This window comes from Vulpes lagopus, chromosome 5, assembly GCF_018345385.1.
Source record: "Vulpes lagopus strain Blue_001 chromosome 5, ASM1834538v1, whole genome shotgun sequence".
Lineage (NCBI taxonomy): Eukaryota > Metazoa > Chordata > Mammalia > Carnivora > Canidae > Vulpes > Vulpes lagopus.
The window spans coordinates 36,030,514-36,047,363 of NC_054828.1; the positions used below are offsets into that span (position 1 = coordinate 36,030,514).

The 16,850-nt window shown below is 36.4% G+C and overlaps 1 protein-coding gene across 27 annotated transcripts in view; it reads right to left on the reverse strand.

The window, feature by feature from the left end:
* NRXN1 (neurexin 1) overlaps nucleotides 1-16,850 on the reverse strand; it is a 1,110,010-nt gene that overhangs the window by 579,310 nt on the left and 513,850 nt on the right. For all 27 annotated transcript variants that reach the window (XM_041755312.1, XM_041755311.1, XM_041755321.1 and 24 more), the window contains one exon: nucleotides 5,856-5,978. In XM_041755312.1, the coding sequence (XP_041611246.1) occupies nucleotides 5,856-5,978 (123 nt within the window). The remainder of the gene's footprint in view (nucleotides 1-5,855; nucleotides 5,979-16,850) is intronic.

Here is a 16,850-nt window from a genome sequence, read left to right on the forward strand (position 1 = left end):
ATTCTAAAGAGGATTCCTTTTCTTTCAGATCATAAGCCTAACCTCATCAACAGCCAGAGTCCCAGGATGAATCAGCCAAGGAGATATGAGGAACTTTGCCATAAAGAGCTAGTCCATGCCCAGGAGGAGCACTACAGAAACCCGTGATAGTGTTTAGGAATGATTCCTCAACAGAGTCAATTATCTTGGGAGTTCCCCATTGAATAGATGACTCATTTCTTCTTACATCTAAAAGCAAACTATATCCATGTAAGTATCAGTTAATTCTCTTCCCTAACATTATGATTGTTGGTGGCAGATAAATGCATGGCCATTTAAATAAACAAAGGAATGATGTATTCCCTGGAAGCTTAAAAAGGCAATTCACTGATGTAGAACATAGCTGAATAGCTATGTTCAGAAGTTTAATAGAAATCTATGCAATTGAAGATATGTATCTTGAATTTTCTATGAAAATTAGATGGCAATTCATTTAGGGGCCATTTCTGGCATTTTCTGTGTTACACTGATCGTATTCACACTGTTCATGAGTTGTTTTTTTTTTTTAAGATTTTATTTATTTATTCACGAGACACACACACACAGAGGCAGAGACATAGGCAGAGGGAGAAACAGGGTCCTCCCAGGGAGCCTGATGCAAAACTAGATCCCAAGACCCTAGGGTCATGACCTGAGCCAAAGGCAGATGCTCAACCTCTGAGCCACCCAGGTGCCCCTATTCATGACTTTTTAAAAATATTTTATTTATTTATTCATGAGAGACACACAGAGAGAGGGGGGTGGAGCACAGACACAGGCAGAGGGAGAAAGCAGGCTCCATGCAGGGAGCCTGACATGGGACTCGAACCTGGTCTCCAGAATCACACCCTAGGCCGAAGGTGGCACTAAACTGCTAAGCCACCCGAGTTCCCTTCATGACTTCTTAATTCAAAATGTGTTGTACTGATTTTTAAAAGCATGCCACTGTTGTACATATTTACAAGCATAATTATATAGGAATGGGAAGGAAAAAAATAAGTTGAAATAAAGCTATATTTCAAATGAACGCTCTAACTACACTAAAGGAAAGGAAGGTAAGAAAAAAAGAAAAAAAAAGGAGGGAGGGAAAGAAAGAAGAAATGAAACAAGCCAAATTATCATCCAAGTTACTTATAAACTCAGCATTTGATTATATCTGTTAAGTCTTAGGCAGTGGGGAATAAGAATCACAAAATAACTTTGAATTTTTTTTTTTAGTTGATTTGTTAATGGTAGTGGTATGGGCAATTGCAAGTAATCCTGAAACCATGTTAGATTCATTACTGGATTGAGCAAATGAGTAACTGTGACAACACTGGGAGTAAGGATCTCAGCACAGCAGAAGGAACATGGAAACACAGAATGCAAGAAGTCAAGACACAATGATGTAGATATGGAGGTACCACTGAGCTCATATTTTCTAAAATAGGTATATATGCATGTTTATATGCACTTTTTTTTTGTAGATTGGCATCTATTGTTTGGACAATTTGAGTTTTCTTAAAGGAGTAAAAATGTGGAGTTAGTGTCTAAGGTCACATGAGTGAGATGTTGTGAATACTTGTTGCCAGGGACAAGGACATGTGAAAACCACATGGGAATATTCTTTAGGTCAGTGTGTGTATATTTACTTATATATGCAGGCATATGCATATATACTTGAATATATTTCCTATCTTTGCTTGCTAAAAGTCAGGAGAAAAAAAATATATACTTCAGTAGCATGGAGCACACCAATCACCTAGATTTTGGTTTATAACATCATTTGTGACTAAGTGAAGACTAAAGGGCTGATTCCAGAGCTGGAGTATGGTAGGTACAAGGTGTGTCTGAAATATCCTGTCACGGCAGAAAGTAAGGAAGTGCTAAAAACAAAAACAAAATTTAAAAAACCCTGAAAATGTTGGGGCAGGGCATGTCATAATTTAACAAAGACTAACTTTATGGGACTCACACTCGCCCAAACCGATATAATCTTAGCACCAAAATAAGTAGTTATAAACTCTTTGAAAAACAGAAACGTGTGGGTCCATACCAATAAGGAAGAAGTGAAGGAAAGACAGAAGGGAAGGAAAGGAGAGAGAAAGGGAAAGGAAAACAAAAGAAAAAAAAAAGGAAAACAAAACGGAAATAAGTGCCGACTGTAAATGTGGCACAAGCCCTGGAGGTGGAAAATAATCATTTTGTAACTACTGCAGTAAAGACTGGATCAGGAATACATCTCCAATGGATGCTAACTCTAGGGTGAACTTCTGATGAGGTACAGGATATTTCCACGGTCTTGATTTCTCCCCGTTGACAGTTTATTGGCACCAAGTGAGAACACATACTCTTCATGCAGTGGAGAAACTGGACAATGTGTTGACTAAGGGGCCAGGGACATCGTGTGCTCTCCGATGGGATACTGGAAAGAGGCCACCTCACCTATGCAGTATTTCACCCAAAATGCAAAATCTGACTTTAATCATGAAAAAACATCAAACACAGAATGAGTTTCTTTACAGTGATAAAGGGTGGGAGGATTATGTATTTCAAAAATGTGCTGTCATGAAAGACAAAAAAAAAAAAAAAAAAGTCGATGGAAATGTTTAGATGAAAGAAGGCTAAAGGGACCTGAGAACTAGATGCCATGTCTGACCCCAGGCTGCACACTGTGCTGGAGGGAAAATGCTATAAAAGACAACATTGGGCCAACAGACTAAATTGAATATGAATGAGAGAACAGATAAAATATATTGCAACTGAGCAACAGTTACCGAAGTTGGTAACTCTTTGTTATGTAAGGGGATATTATTTTTAGAAAATGCAAACTGAAGCAGCAGTTTGTATTTAATTGTTGGTTAACTGGTTACGAAAACAAAAAACAAAAACAAAAACAAAAACAAAAAAAAACAAAAAAAAAAAAGGAGAGGGAGCTAGCCAGTGAGAGAAAATGTCAAAGGAAAAGGGATACAATGTTCACAATAGTAAAGATATATCAGTGTTCTTTGTACTGTTTTTATCTTTTTAAAATTTTAATTAATTTTTAAAGGATTTTATTATTTATTTAATTGAGAACGAGAGAGAGAGAGAGAGAGAGAGAGAGAGAACCCATGAGCAGGGGGAGGAGCAGAAAGGGACAAGCACTGAGCATGAAGCCTGATATGGAGCTTGATCCCACGACCGCTCATGACCTGAACTGAAACCTAGAGTCAGTTGCTTGATGGACTGAGCCATCCAGGTGCCCCAGCACTGTATTTATTTTTGAATGTCTTTTTTTTTTTTTTTTTGTAAATTTTTTTAAAAAGATTTATTCATGATGGGGAGAGAGAGAGAGAGAGAGGCAGAGACACAGGCAGAGGGAGAAGCAGGCTCCATGCAGGGAGCCTGATGTGGGACTTGATCCTGGGTCTCCAGGATCATACCCTGGGCCAAAGGCAGCGCCAAACCGCTGGGCCATCAGAACTGCCCCCCCCCTTTTTTGTAAATTTGAAATTATTTCTAAATAAAATCTAACAAAATGTGTTACACCATACTTTTTTTTTTTAATCCTCTCTTCATTCATTATAGTTCAGGTCTTATGACTTTACATCCTCAAGCATCTAGTACACTGCCACAGGATTCATTCTGCTCAAAAAAATAATCTCTCAGTTTACTCTCAAGCTTCCAATGGCCTGAAGGTCAATGAAAAATAAACACCTTAGTTGAGAGCACTGACCCATTTATTTGCCCCAAAAGGCCTTTCTAGCCCTGTTAACTACCATATGGATGCATAAAGCAAAAACAAATCATCTCTGTCTACTGAACATCAGTCCATGTAGCCTCACCAGAGTCATCCGCCCTGTCTGGAATGCTCTCCCACATACTTTTATCACCTGCATTACCCTCTCTTTAAAGCCTAATTCAAATATGATCTATTGCTCTCAGCTATCCTTGAAACCAAGGTCCTCAACCTCTTTTCTGAACTCCCAAAACAGGAATTGCTTAAGCCAACCATTCAGTCCATCACCTATTACACTAGACCATCAGTTATTGTTTGAATTATAAGTGTGTGTATATCCTCATGACATGATGTTATGTCTGGGAAAATACTTGTCTTCGAATCATACACTTGTTAGGATATTAATGAATATAAACAATGAGTCAAAGCCCATGAGTCAAAAAACAAATCAGCAACAACAATATAAAGAAGCCTAGATTCTCTTCTAAGTTCTAGTAACAATGGCATCTCGAAGAAACACAAGTCACTTGATCCCTTTGAACCTCAGTCTCCTCATCTATAAAATGAGGATGCATGTGTTCTGTCCACTTCATTGGACTGAGCTTTCAGACTCACTTAGGGACTGACAAATGTTCCCCTGTGGTTTTCGCCTGCCCTTGTCCCCGGGAGCTACATATTTACAATCTCTTTTGCACATGACCTTAAATACGAAGTTCTCTCTTCTACTCCTTTTGATAAAGCACAAATTGTCCAAACAATGGATATTAATCTACAAAAAAGATTCATTCTTCTTCTAAGAATGATTCTTGACCAAAACTAGCTGAACTTCAGTTGACATCCCTGCCAAAGCCCTGCAAAAATTCTGTATCCCTTCCCTAAGTTCACACAGTTCCTTTAGAGCCTTCTTGTGTTTGGCAATTTTGAATGAGGGCTTATGCTAACAGCTTTCTGGTTGATTTTCTTCCTCAGAGAACTAAATGATACAACACAGTAGCAGTGTTTATATGCTAATCCATGAACCAGCTACATGAGAGTCCCCTCTAAAGAGATTTTACAGAAACAAACAAAACCCCCCAAACCTAAAACAAAACAACAAAATGAAAAAGAAAAAAAAATTACTGGGCTCTTGCTAGACTTTCTGGGATGTTGGATCAGGAACTGGTTCTTTTAAAGCTCTTCAGTTAATTCTGAAATAAAGTTGCACCCACATGTAGAAAAAAAGTTTGCGAAAGCCATAAAGCACTATTAGAATGTAACTTAGTAAAGAGAGCTTTAAGTTCGTAGTTTGCTTTATTTGAACTCAGAAATAATTCTCTCAAAAGTTAAAATCCCACACATGCTATTTCCATATTGATAGAATCAATGATCTCTGATCATGGGAACCCCGCAGGACTGAATGTAGGACACACTTCTCCACTGCACAAGGACTGTCCTGTGCCTTATACTAAAATAATTAAGAATTTTAGAGATGTTCTCTTAAAAAGAAAAAGAGTTAATATCCCAGCGGGTCATGTACTTGGAGTTATTTTCAGCAGAGAGAACAAAGGTGCACCAATTCCTCTTTCATTTGGTTTCCCTAAGTCTCTGGGGTGGATTTTACATGGCTCACCTCAGTTAGGAATCTACATATCAGGGATTGAACCTGACATCCTTAATATTAGAGTTTAACCAACTGAGGCAAATGGCTAGAAATGATCTATTACAGCTTATAAAAGTGGTTCACCCAACAGAATGCCAGCCTATCAATTTACCTAGATACTAAAAAGTATAACTTGCTGCTGTTTGTGGCCAAAAATACATTAAAAAAACAAAGAAATTGAAGAGAAATTGGCATGTAAACAATGACTTCAATATTTTAGGAGACCCTAAGATATCCATCAAGCCACAGCACTGAATTATATAACATCTTCTTGAATTATTGAACAGGAAAGAACGTGACGTGAAAATATTCCTCATTTGAGAGAAAAAACATTGAACATACTGCTTATTAAATGGCATTGTTGCTGGAAAAATTGGAGCGGAAAATGAACTGTGTATAACAGCTTCAAGTTGTGTGGCTGGTTTCCAGTTACCTGTAAGAAATGGAAAAGGCTAAAGCTTCAGCAAAAGAAAAGGCAATGGAAACAGGGGGATTTACCTGTCATGGCCTGTTGGTCATCCACGGTTAACTTTAAACTTTTTCCTCGACGGACCACACGCACTGTGTGCCATTCGTTATCATTGAGGTTATAGCCAGCAAAAAGGGTCTCGGGACCTTTGCCTGTAGAATATGCCAAACAGTCATTATGGACACTCAGAATCAGTCAAGCAAATGAACCTCACAGAGAGTGAGAGAAAGAGACAAAGTAAGGGGTGGGGGAGCACGGGAGAAAGAGGAGAGACAAGAGAGAAATGAGAGAGAGGTGAGAGAGAGAGAGGAGGAAGAGACTGGCTGGATCAATTTTCAAGCCCATTAGAGTCAGAGCAAGCAAGGAAAATGACAAGTTAACAGACATTCAGGTGTGACACTTTAAGAAGAACCTTTAACATTATGCATTGATCAAAGACACGTGAATGAACCTTGTTGTCATAAATAGGCACATTCAATATAGCATTGGGAAGCCTCCCAAATTTACACATACTTGGTTGTTGTTGTTATTTTTCATAATGAATTCTCTGATATTTGCAGTTCTGGCTTTCTTACTAATGAAGCAGATAGCAGTGCTGTAGCCTCTGACTTTGGGGAGAAGGCTGACCATAAGTAATTAGCTAAGCATCTTCAGCTGGAGCAACTGGCTGATTAGACTGTGCTGAGTACTGCATTGTGTGATAGCTGTTCTTCACTGTTACCCCATGTATCTCCAACGTTCACCAAACTCTTAAATTTATGGAATGTTGCATCTAAAAACTAAGTCTAGTGGAGTGAGTTTAGGTAAAAGTATGGACTCTTAGAAAATGAAAAGAGAGAGAGAGAGAGAGAGAGAGAGAGAGAGAGGTCACTGCCAATAAAGGTCCATGTGTTGGGTGAGAAGGAAAAAAGAAAAGTGGGATTGAACAGTTCTAGAGGGCAAGGATTTCCAACTGAGGACAATAAGAAAAAAGGCAAGAAATGTAGCCACCTGGGAAAGTAACTGCCAGTGAATCTATGTAATCCATGTACATTGGCTAAGGACAGACAAATTATTTCAGAAAGTTGTTTTGTGGAAATCAATGAAATGACACATTAGAAAAATATCCCTCCTCTTCTACTTAAAAACAAAGCAAGGAAAAGAAAAGAAAAAAAAACCTTAATATAACTTGAAACTTTTTAATTAAAAAAAATACTTCCACTCATTGGACACTATGATTTACTGAGAAAAAAATCATGGAAAGTTTTTAAAGGTATATTATTTGGTGATGGATTTCCCCCCCTCTTTTGTAAGTACTGAAATGTGCCGTATGCTAAAATAATGAAAGATGTGGCATCATTGAGTTTCATGACTTTCAACTAATTGAGAGCGTCAAGGTTGGGTTCACAATTTCTTCAACCAAATTCTACCAGCAAAACCAATCAATGTCCAAGAATCATAGGAGGACACAGAAAAGGCCAAGAAAAAGGAGAAAAAGAAAAGAAAAAAAAAGAGAATAAAGAAGGAAGGAAAGAAAAAAGAGAAACAGTAATAGAACCAATTAGAAGAACCTCCGTAGTCCATCCAACAACAGATCGGTGTTTGCATTTGGTACTGCTGGCTATCCTGATTTCTCTCTTAGGATGTCAAGTTCTAGCTTCCTTAGTTGGGGTTTCTTTGGGGCTGAAAATTAACCAGTGAGATAAGCTAAATGTTGCAGGAGAGACTGCTTCATGTCTTTAAAGGAAACCATCATTAAGATTGGAAACGATCTCTTTTTGTTTCTTTAGAGAAGTTAAATTACACATCTGGATACATGAATAAGAATGAGTCTAGACAGAACAGTTTTGAGAGACTGATCACTAAATAACTAGAGGAAGCCTCTTAGTTCAGCAACGGCAAAATAAAATAAAATAAAATAAAATAAAATAAAATAAAAAGCTTTGAGACTAAATGTTGAAAGTAAGTTCCACGATCAAAGGAACTCTCTAGTTTCAACAGTGAAGAAAGAAGAGCGTAATAACTCCGCAGAATCTTAGCATCCTACTGGCAGCAAGGGTCATGCTCAGTTTTGATCTTTGGAAAGAGAATATATCATGTTAAAGCTATTTTTATAGGGAAGACTTTTTTTCTCTTAGAAATGTGTGCTTTTGAAGCTGCTTCACTCCTGTTCTCTTAATTTTAAAAGTGTTTTGTCAAGAAAAAGCAGCTTAGGGGTGATATCATCATTACACCCCATTCTGGGCTTGATTTTGCTCTCAAGTCATAATGCTTAATCTATGAAACAACTATTTCTATAACAACAGGCACAAAATCCAATTAAAAATAACCCTTTGGTTCATAAAAATCTCTGTGGGCCAACTTCAAGCTCCTTTCTTGCATTATTAAAAATGGGAAGAGATTGATTTTGGAAGACAAGGTTTTAAAAAATGCACTTAATATTCTCAGTTCAAAAGAGTGCTATCTATGCAACTTGAAGAGTAGCGGAGAGTGCACTGGACAGGGAGTCAAGAACTGTGGTTGCCAGTCCTTGATTTGCCACTAAGAAAGAAGTTGGAGCTGGTAAATGCTTATTAGGTGGCAGGTATTTTATCTGTTAACTTATTTCATCTTTACATTGTTATCATTTTGCAGATGTGGAACTGAAGACCTAGAGTGCTAAAACTTCTTGCCCCAAGGTCACACAGCTAAAATGTGATAGAAAAGTGTTTCACTCTAGTTCCAAGGGACTCAAAGCCTGCATGCGTTCCCCTGCATTATTAGCCTGCCTCCAAGCTATATGACCTTTGGCTAGAAACTTAACTTTTCAGTTGCCCTCCATCTAAATGAAGGGGGTGGGAAAGCTGTTCTTTGTTATGACTTCCGGCTTGCTCTACAGAATGATCACAATATTAGGAAACCTTACACACCCTCTGGATAAGTCATCCTAGAAGCAAATCTCTAAACACACCATACCTAATGGCATGATATATAAAGCTCATCTTTTGGGACTGAATCCACATAATCAGCAATTTTTTAAAAGATTTTATTTAGTTTTTTGAGAGAGAGAGACAGTGAGAGCATGACCAGCAGAGGGAGAGGGAGAAGCAGGCTACCCACCAAGCAGGGAGAAAAAAGTGGGGCTTGATCCCAGGACTCTGGGATCATGACTTGAGCTGAAGGCAAACACTTAACCAGCTGAACCACCCAGGTGCCCCCACAATCAGCAATTTGCTGTAACATTCAGCTTCTGGTGGTCTCGTAACCCTACTTAAGAAAGGGGGGAGATGGTATAGACGATCTTCACAATGCCTTAGAGATCTGACATTTTCATGTTTAAAACATAATGAATTGGTAAGGAAAGATGGCTTAATTGTTCTAATTTTGAGTGTGAGAGTCATTTGTCCTCTTGTAAAAATTTTAATGGCAAAACTATAATCACCACAGCTGTTGATGATCTGAATTCCTTTTGAAATTTTCTCTTCTTTTGGGAAATGAAAGCATTGACCATAACTTCTTGCTCCCAGCATTAATGTGAGTGTGATGGACTGAATGTTCATTTGTCGAAGCCCTAATCTCTGATGTGATGGTGTTAGGATTTGGAATCTTTGAGAGGTAATTAGGCTTAGATGGGGTCGAGAGGACAGAGCCCCATGAAAGGATTGGTTATCTCCTAAAAAGAGACATCAGAGCTCTTTCTCTCCATCATGAAAGGACACAGAAAGAAGGTGGCCATTTGCAAGCCAGGAGGGGAGCTCTCTCCAACAACCAAACCTGCCAGTGATTTTGGACTTCTCATAGCCAGAACTGTGAAAAATAAATGTTTGCCTTCAAGTCACACAGTCCATGGAATTTGTTATAGGAATCCTAGCAGATTTAGTAAGCAATATTCTAAAGATTTCAAAGAAAATCAAGAGCATTAAGAGTTTCTATTTTAAAGATAATAATTCCTTATGTTTTGTAGGGAGTTTAAATTTGTAACTTTCTTATACTTGATTCTTACTGTAACCTATTAAGTCATAGAGGTTCTTTTTTTCTACATTTTAGTTAGGAAAGAAGATTTTGAAAGATTGAGTGTTTTAAGTCGTAGGGGCAGTAAGTAGTGGAATTAAGACTGAGATCTTGAGATCTTCCAAGTCCCGTTCAGTGTCCTTTCCACAGGCCTCAAAATGATCTGCAGACAGTAAAAGAAAGGTGCAATGTGTATGAATGCCAACAACTAATATTTAATTAGACTGGATCAAACGTCAACTCTACAGGATAATGTTATGGTAAAGAATTTTAGGACTAGAAGGGATGTGGGAGGTAGAGCGGCTCACAGAGCCATCTACAAACAAACTACCTGAGGTTAGAAGCAATTAGATGATCTTCTTCTGTTTAAATGAAGAGTCCAGGTCCCCAGACTGGGAGTCTAGTGAACTTTCTTTAAATTATTCTGACATTTTATTACGCTGAACTAGACTGAACTTCTTAAAGAGCACCAAGATCTGACTCTACAATTTGGTCCATGACTATGATTTGTTCTGCATTTAAGGTGAAAGTCAAGCAAGAATACATATTACTTCTTTTCAATGGAATTTAAACTATGGTACAAGTGTTTTCCATTTTTGGTGAATACTAGGTGGTAATAGACACTAGGTTTTCTGGTGACTCTGTAGCTAAAATTCATTAATTTACATTCATTTAAATAATTTAAAGTCATTCATTACTGATGGAAGTAGACACAATAAACATTTTTTTTTACAATAAACAATTTTTTCTCTAGTTTTCCTCAATCTAGTTCAACTTAGTTGTCCTTCTACAACCTACCCATGTAAAAAGTTCAAGTGTCCTTACAATTTTAGTCCTAAGAAGGGTTGAAGATAACCCCAACTTGAGGCACCGGACTGAGAGGAATGCGGGTGGGTGGGAGTGAGGGGGTACAGTCAGTAGTAAGTCAGACAAATCCTTCTTTGAAATCTACTACTATAGGGTCTTGATTTACCCATTAATATATACACTTGATAAAAGATGATAGCTGTTTTGGACCAGATTAGTAATCACATTTGCTAATTACTTTTCACCTTCATTTTCACTATGAGGAGATGGTGGAGAAAATTGGATTTTTTTTTCCCTACATTTGCCATCAACTAATTATGTCAGCTTGAGTAAGTCATTTATCTTTTCTGTTCCTCATATTTCATCTGTAAAATGAGGATACTTGGTAAGAACATATAAAAAATACTCTCCTGTAAGCCAATTTAACAATTTTGTCATTCCTGGAAGGAAGAGAACTAACCCTGCACTATTTTCCAAACTTGTGGCAACAGGAAAGAGTGCAATAGTATAGTGACGGTCTCCAAATTCATGAGACGAACTATTATCATTGTCAATTTCATCATTTTTATTTTGACATGGGTAGGCAGAAGACAGAACTTCAGTGAGTTATCCTAGACCCAGAATTACTAAACTCAAATGAATACAGTAGGACAATATTAATATATGCTAACACATGTGTTTATTGATTTATGTAGTCAAATTCTAAGGAGGAGACTGTTTTTGTCATCTTGGTATCACTCAAAATTTAGCACCAAGTAATCAGGAAATGGTCAATCAGGAGCAGGAAATACACAATTATGCATGAAGATATGCCCCTGCCTAGTGGACAAGTTCACTTAGGAAAATAAATCACTAATAAAAGGTTATGTGGTGAAATAGTGATTTTTAAGAAACTCTTTTAATTATGGTAAATTATTCTCTGTTTCAAGAATCAGATCAGGGCTGGGCAGTGTTGGAGACTCTGACCCAGTATCTCTCTAAGCTTGCCTTACTCAGAACAAATATAGCTGTGCAATGTGAAAATCCAGGAGCTAAACTGGGGCAGTGGTTTTATTATTACTTTTAAATCAATGGATTTTTTTTCCACCTGTAATCTTGCATAAAGAACATAAAGTGATGTAAAGTGGGAGTTTCCCTGCTACTTAAAAAGTAGGCTAACATTGTCCCTGAGGCACCACCCAGAACACTTAGACTCTATAGAACCTTCTAGGTGGATCATTTCTCCCTTTAGAAAAAGGATGATTTTCTTATTAGAAAACACCAGAAAGGCTTTTAAAAATCATGCACAAGTAACTCTTCACTTTAAAAATCATATATATTTGATTAAAATAAAAGGATGCCACTTATGAATTAAAAAAAAAAAACTATTCTTCCAGAACATCATTGATTCAAGGTTCAGAGCTATTCAAAGCTACCATTGTTAGTCTATGTGCTTTATCTGTCCTCTTGCATGAATTCTCAACACACCCTTAATCACAAAATCCAAATTTATAGGCTCTCTTCTGAAGATTCTGTAGACTGTTTCCTCATAGATCATGTGAGTTATGGAACAGATTGCCTTTCCTTATTTCTAGCTACAAGGAAACCAAGATTTAGGATTTGTGTTTAATTTGATCAACTAGATTTCCCTTCCTTTAACTTTCCTTTCTTTCCTTCCTTCCTTCCATCCATATTGGCTTTTCTCCACAATTACTTAGTTTAAAATACTTTTGTTAATCACTTTAAATTCTGTTTGAAAGTATTGGGGAAAAGCTTTAATCAATAAGTTAATTTATTTAATGAAGAAAAGAATAGCTTTTAAGAGATGTACAGATAATTAATCCAACTCTCTCTTTTTACAGATAGTTCCAAGGGAGGTTAGTTTAAATATATATACATATATGGACATACACACACATATGTATGTCCATATACCAGGTCTGTTTGTAAGTATATTTAACTTAATTTTCATATTTGTGATGAATATTTTTTGACCCAATACCAGGTCTGTTTGTAAGTATATTTAACTTAATTTTCATATTTGTGATGAATATTTTTTGACCCAAAATATACATAATGAAATTCACATAAACTAACCTTAGATCCTTTTGGAAAATAGTCTTGTGTGAAAATGTTTTGTGAACTACTTACAGTTTTTGAATGGGGGGTGGAAATAGTAAAGAGAAATAGAGAAGAATGAAACAAAGCTAAGGAATTTATGAAGCAATGTGATCAAAGATGTTTAGTAGACTAAAATGACATCTGTCTCTGGAGCTAAAAAATGGATGTGGCTGGAGAAAAGCAAATCTGTACCAATTATACTTTGATTTTTAAAGCACTTAGATCTCAGCCACAAAGCAGAGATCCTACATACCCTTTAGGTCATTATCTCTCTCTACTGGTATATTTTAAAGATGCTAGCTATAAAAATGGACCATCTGTATCAGCTACCATATTTCCTAGTATAGTTCAAACCAGTTGGTTCTGGATTTCCTTCATGTTGCCTTAAATATCAAATGTAAATAATTCCTATTTTATAACTTTATCTTGTTATATAAGTGGTTAATCTGTTCACTCAATAAAGCCATTTATTGAGCACGGGGATTTTGTTGGGTGCTTCTGCAAAGCCGTAACCTGGCAATCTGCATAGATGATAGGCAGGTAGGAATCCACTTGTCTTCTGGAAATGATCCATCAACTACCTTGATTTTATTAAGAATAGGTGTGTCTTTTCAACCACAGCTGAAGATGGACATTATGTAAAAGTAGATCCTAAAGTTTTCATAGCTCTGTTGTTTAAAAAAAAAATCTACCATTGCCTTACACATATAGATTGATTATATATTTATACATGTGTGTTCAATTATTCTTTAGATCATTAAACTGCCTTTAGCACCCAGTAATTGAATTAAAAGATACAGCACCATAGCATCATAGAATTATGAAATTTTAAAATGGAATGGTCCATATTGTGTCTGTTGTTTATCCTATTTAACTACTCTAATTCATTCTGGATTATGTGGTATCCATATCCTATTATTAAAGTTTAAAAAACATTTTATGCTAAACACTGATCTCAGCATGTGGATATTCCAGCTTAGATTCTCAAGATGCTTACATTCATCAGGGATCAAAACAGTTTTTCTGTAATGGGTTGTTTAGTAATTACATTTGCTTTTGCAGGATGGGGTTACATTACTCAACACTGCCTTGGTACTGTGAAAGCAGTCATAGACTATATGTAAACAAATGGGTGTGGCTTTGTTTCAGTAAAAATATGCGTGCTTCAAGCTGTAAAATACACATAAATAGACAATTTAAATCCTTATATGCCATAGATTTTATATTGACTATTAAAGATATAACTAATGGAAATATATTCAAGAACCTAAGAGTCATGAGACATGAGTTTTAGACTCAATATTGTCATTAAATTTAGTAGAACATAAATTATGCTAATTGGGTCTCCCACTTATGGCTCCCGGTCTGAGTTTTCTTGTCAGTAAAATAACATAATAAAAACTAAAAACCACTTGAAAAGGCTTTAAATGGCAGAAGCCAATTGCAAAGCCCTTCTGCTGCATTGCTTTTTTGTTTGCTTGGGTTTTTGTTTTGTTTTGCTTTATTTTTTAAGTTAATTCTATGCCCAACATGGGGTCTAAACTCACAAATTCCAAAATCAGGAGTCACATGCCCTAACAATTGAGCCAGCCAGGTGCCCCTAGGCCCCTTTGCTGGTTCTACAAATTTAGAATAGCACCTTTATTAAAATGCATGGTATCTTCATGTGTATATAAAATTAGGTGTCTACATATATTCACATTTCCAGCTACTAACATGTTTTATTTGGCAATTGACTTTGAGGATGGTAACCTCTGGTAGGAGGCAGGACCCTGTGGGAAGCTGGAAACAAACCTTGTCATTGTGACAATAATGGGAAGAGAGAAAAGCAGCAGAAACAGAGGCTCGAGCCACGGTGCTTGATACCCGAGTCATGGTTCTTGGCAGCAGCACTCCTGTTTGTAAATAACAAGAGGATGTGTTCCTCAGGTGGTAATTATGACACCTTTAGCCTGCTCTTTGATTTTGCTTTTTTTCTGGTTTTAAAATAATTACTTAAAAAATAATCTAACCTCTGCTTTAAGAAAGAGAGGAGGATGAGGAGGAAGGGAAGGGGAGGAGGGAAGAGAGGGAGGAGGAGTAACTCTCATTAAATGTTTCTATTTTATCTCTCTCCATGTCTAGATATTGGGCTGGGAGCAAAATTATTTTGTTTTTATTTCTCACATGAATCAATTAGGGATTTAATTATAAATTAAAATTAGACACATGAAAATTGTACTTCCAAATTTTTCCTCTACTATTCACTAACATTATTAGGGAAAGACCCACAAAATAATTTGGAAGCTCCGTACATAATGAAATTGTGAGGCCTTTGTTCAAAATGAAGAATTTTAGGACAGTTACAGCAGATCATGAATTCAAGCACAGATCATTCTAGTCATAGGACCATGGGTGACTATACACATTGCATGCTATTGAGGCCAGCCCTGATTAGGAGAATTAAGTCTTGTGGTTATTTATTTTAAAGTTTCATTTAGCTCTATATTAAAAAATATGCAGACAAAGCCGGATACAAAACACTTCATTTATTCACTTAAGAGGAACAGCTGGGTCACCTTCCCCATACTGTCTGCACTTAATGGCAAGGCCCCTGGGGTATCAGAGAAGCTGTCTTACTGGCCAGGTCTAGTGTTTGGTGACAGGCTAATAATCATCCTAACAATCATGAAGCTGAGCTACTTGCCAAGCCATATAACTCCTCCCTCTTCATCTCTCCTCAACATCTCCTCAATTTAATGGAGGGTACATCCTTGGCAACAATTCAGAATGTCTTTATGGAGAGAGCTGTTTGCCTTTTCTGTACAAGCAAAGTGATGTTTATAGAGTCCTAAGGATAGACACATCTCTTTATACTAAAAATACCAGAAACACCCTCCCCTAATTAAAAAGTACTTTGAGTAAATAATATAAAGTCAGACATTAAGTTTCAGGTGTTAGTTTTTCAAAGATGAATATGAACAACAGGAGAAAGGCATTTTATAAACTATTTAAATTCTGTGGAGAAATAAAATGGTAACACACTAATTAATTACACTGTATTTGTTTTGGTTCGATTGTTATTTAAATCTATCCTTGTGTTTTTAAAATTGCTATAACCCTATATCTTGGTCTGGTGCATGTGTTCTGGACTCACAGGTTTGGTTTTTATCTTAGTTCCATAAGTTACTAGCTGAGTGAACTTGAGTAATCTACTTAAGTTCTCTGGACCTCAATATATGTAATATATATATATATATATATATATATATATATATATATATATATATTACTAGCTTATGTAAAAATAGAGATACTTCACACCACTAATAGATTTAATGCATTTGAATAATTTAAAGCAATGCCTAGTACATGTAAGCCCTCAGCTACAGTAATATTATTGTCACTATTATATTATAACTATTATTATATCTTCCCTTCAGTATGTTCACAATTTCAAAGAAAATATCATATATCAATAGCTCAGTGCCTTTGAATATAAGAGTCATTCACTAAATATTTGCTGAATGAGTGTATTTGTTTAGAGTTTGTTGGATTCTGTGTGGTAGAGGAAATATCTTTTGATACTGATTTAAGCCAAATAGTTAAAGAAATAATTACTCCATTAACTTTTAATGCTTACATTCACTAAGAAGTGTCAGGAAATAGAAAGCTTCATCCCTTTGTTTTTATATTTGACAGGATGGAATCTGGTAAGTTGTATAGTTGGAGAGCTTGGGTAACTCAGTTTTCTGGTTAATTATTTGGACACTTTTTTGCTCAGTTCCCTTGAAAATAAATTTAATATTGTGTAGAGCCTGGAAGAGCAAAATGGCCTAAGGCTAACAGTCAATAATTTCCAAATGAAAAGTTGGTTTAGGAATAGAGGAATTCAAGAATTAATGAGTGATTATAAGCAAACATTGGCTTTGTGTGCAAAAAGATCTGACCCTGGAGAGCTGCTGGAAACAACACCCTTCAGAGACTCCTCTGCCATTTTCCTAACTCATACCAACCCTATTCGATCACCTACAAAATAAACTTTAGTTTATGTATCTGCCTCACCTTCTGCTCCATATCTGGCTTAATATCATAGCTCTAGGCAAATGGATCAATAAGGTTTAAATCATCTACTAAGAAACATTTAGTCTCTATAGCATTGACATTGA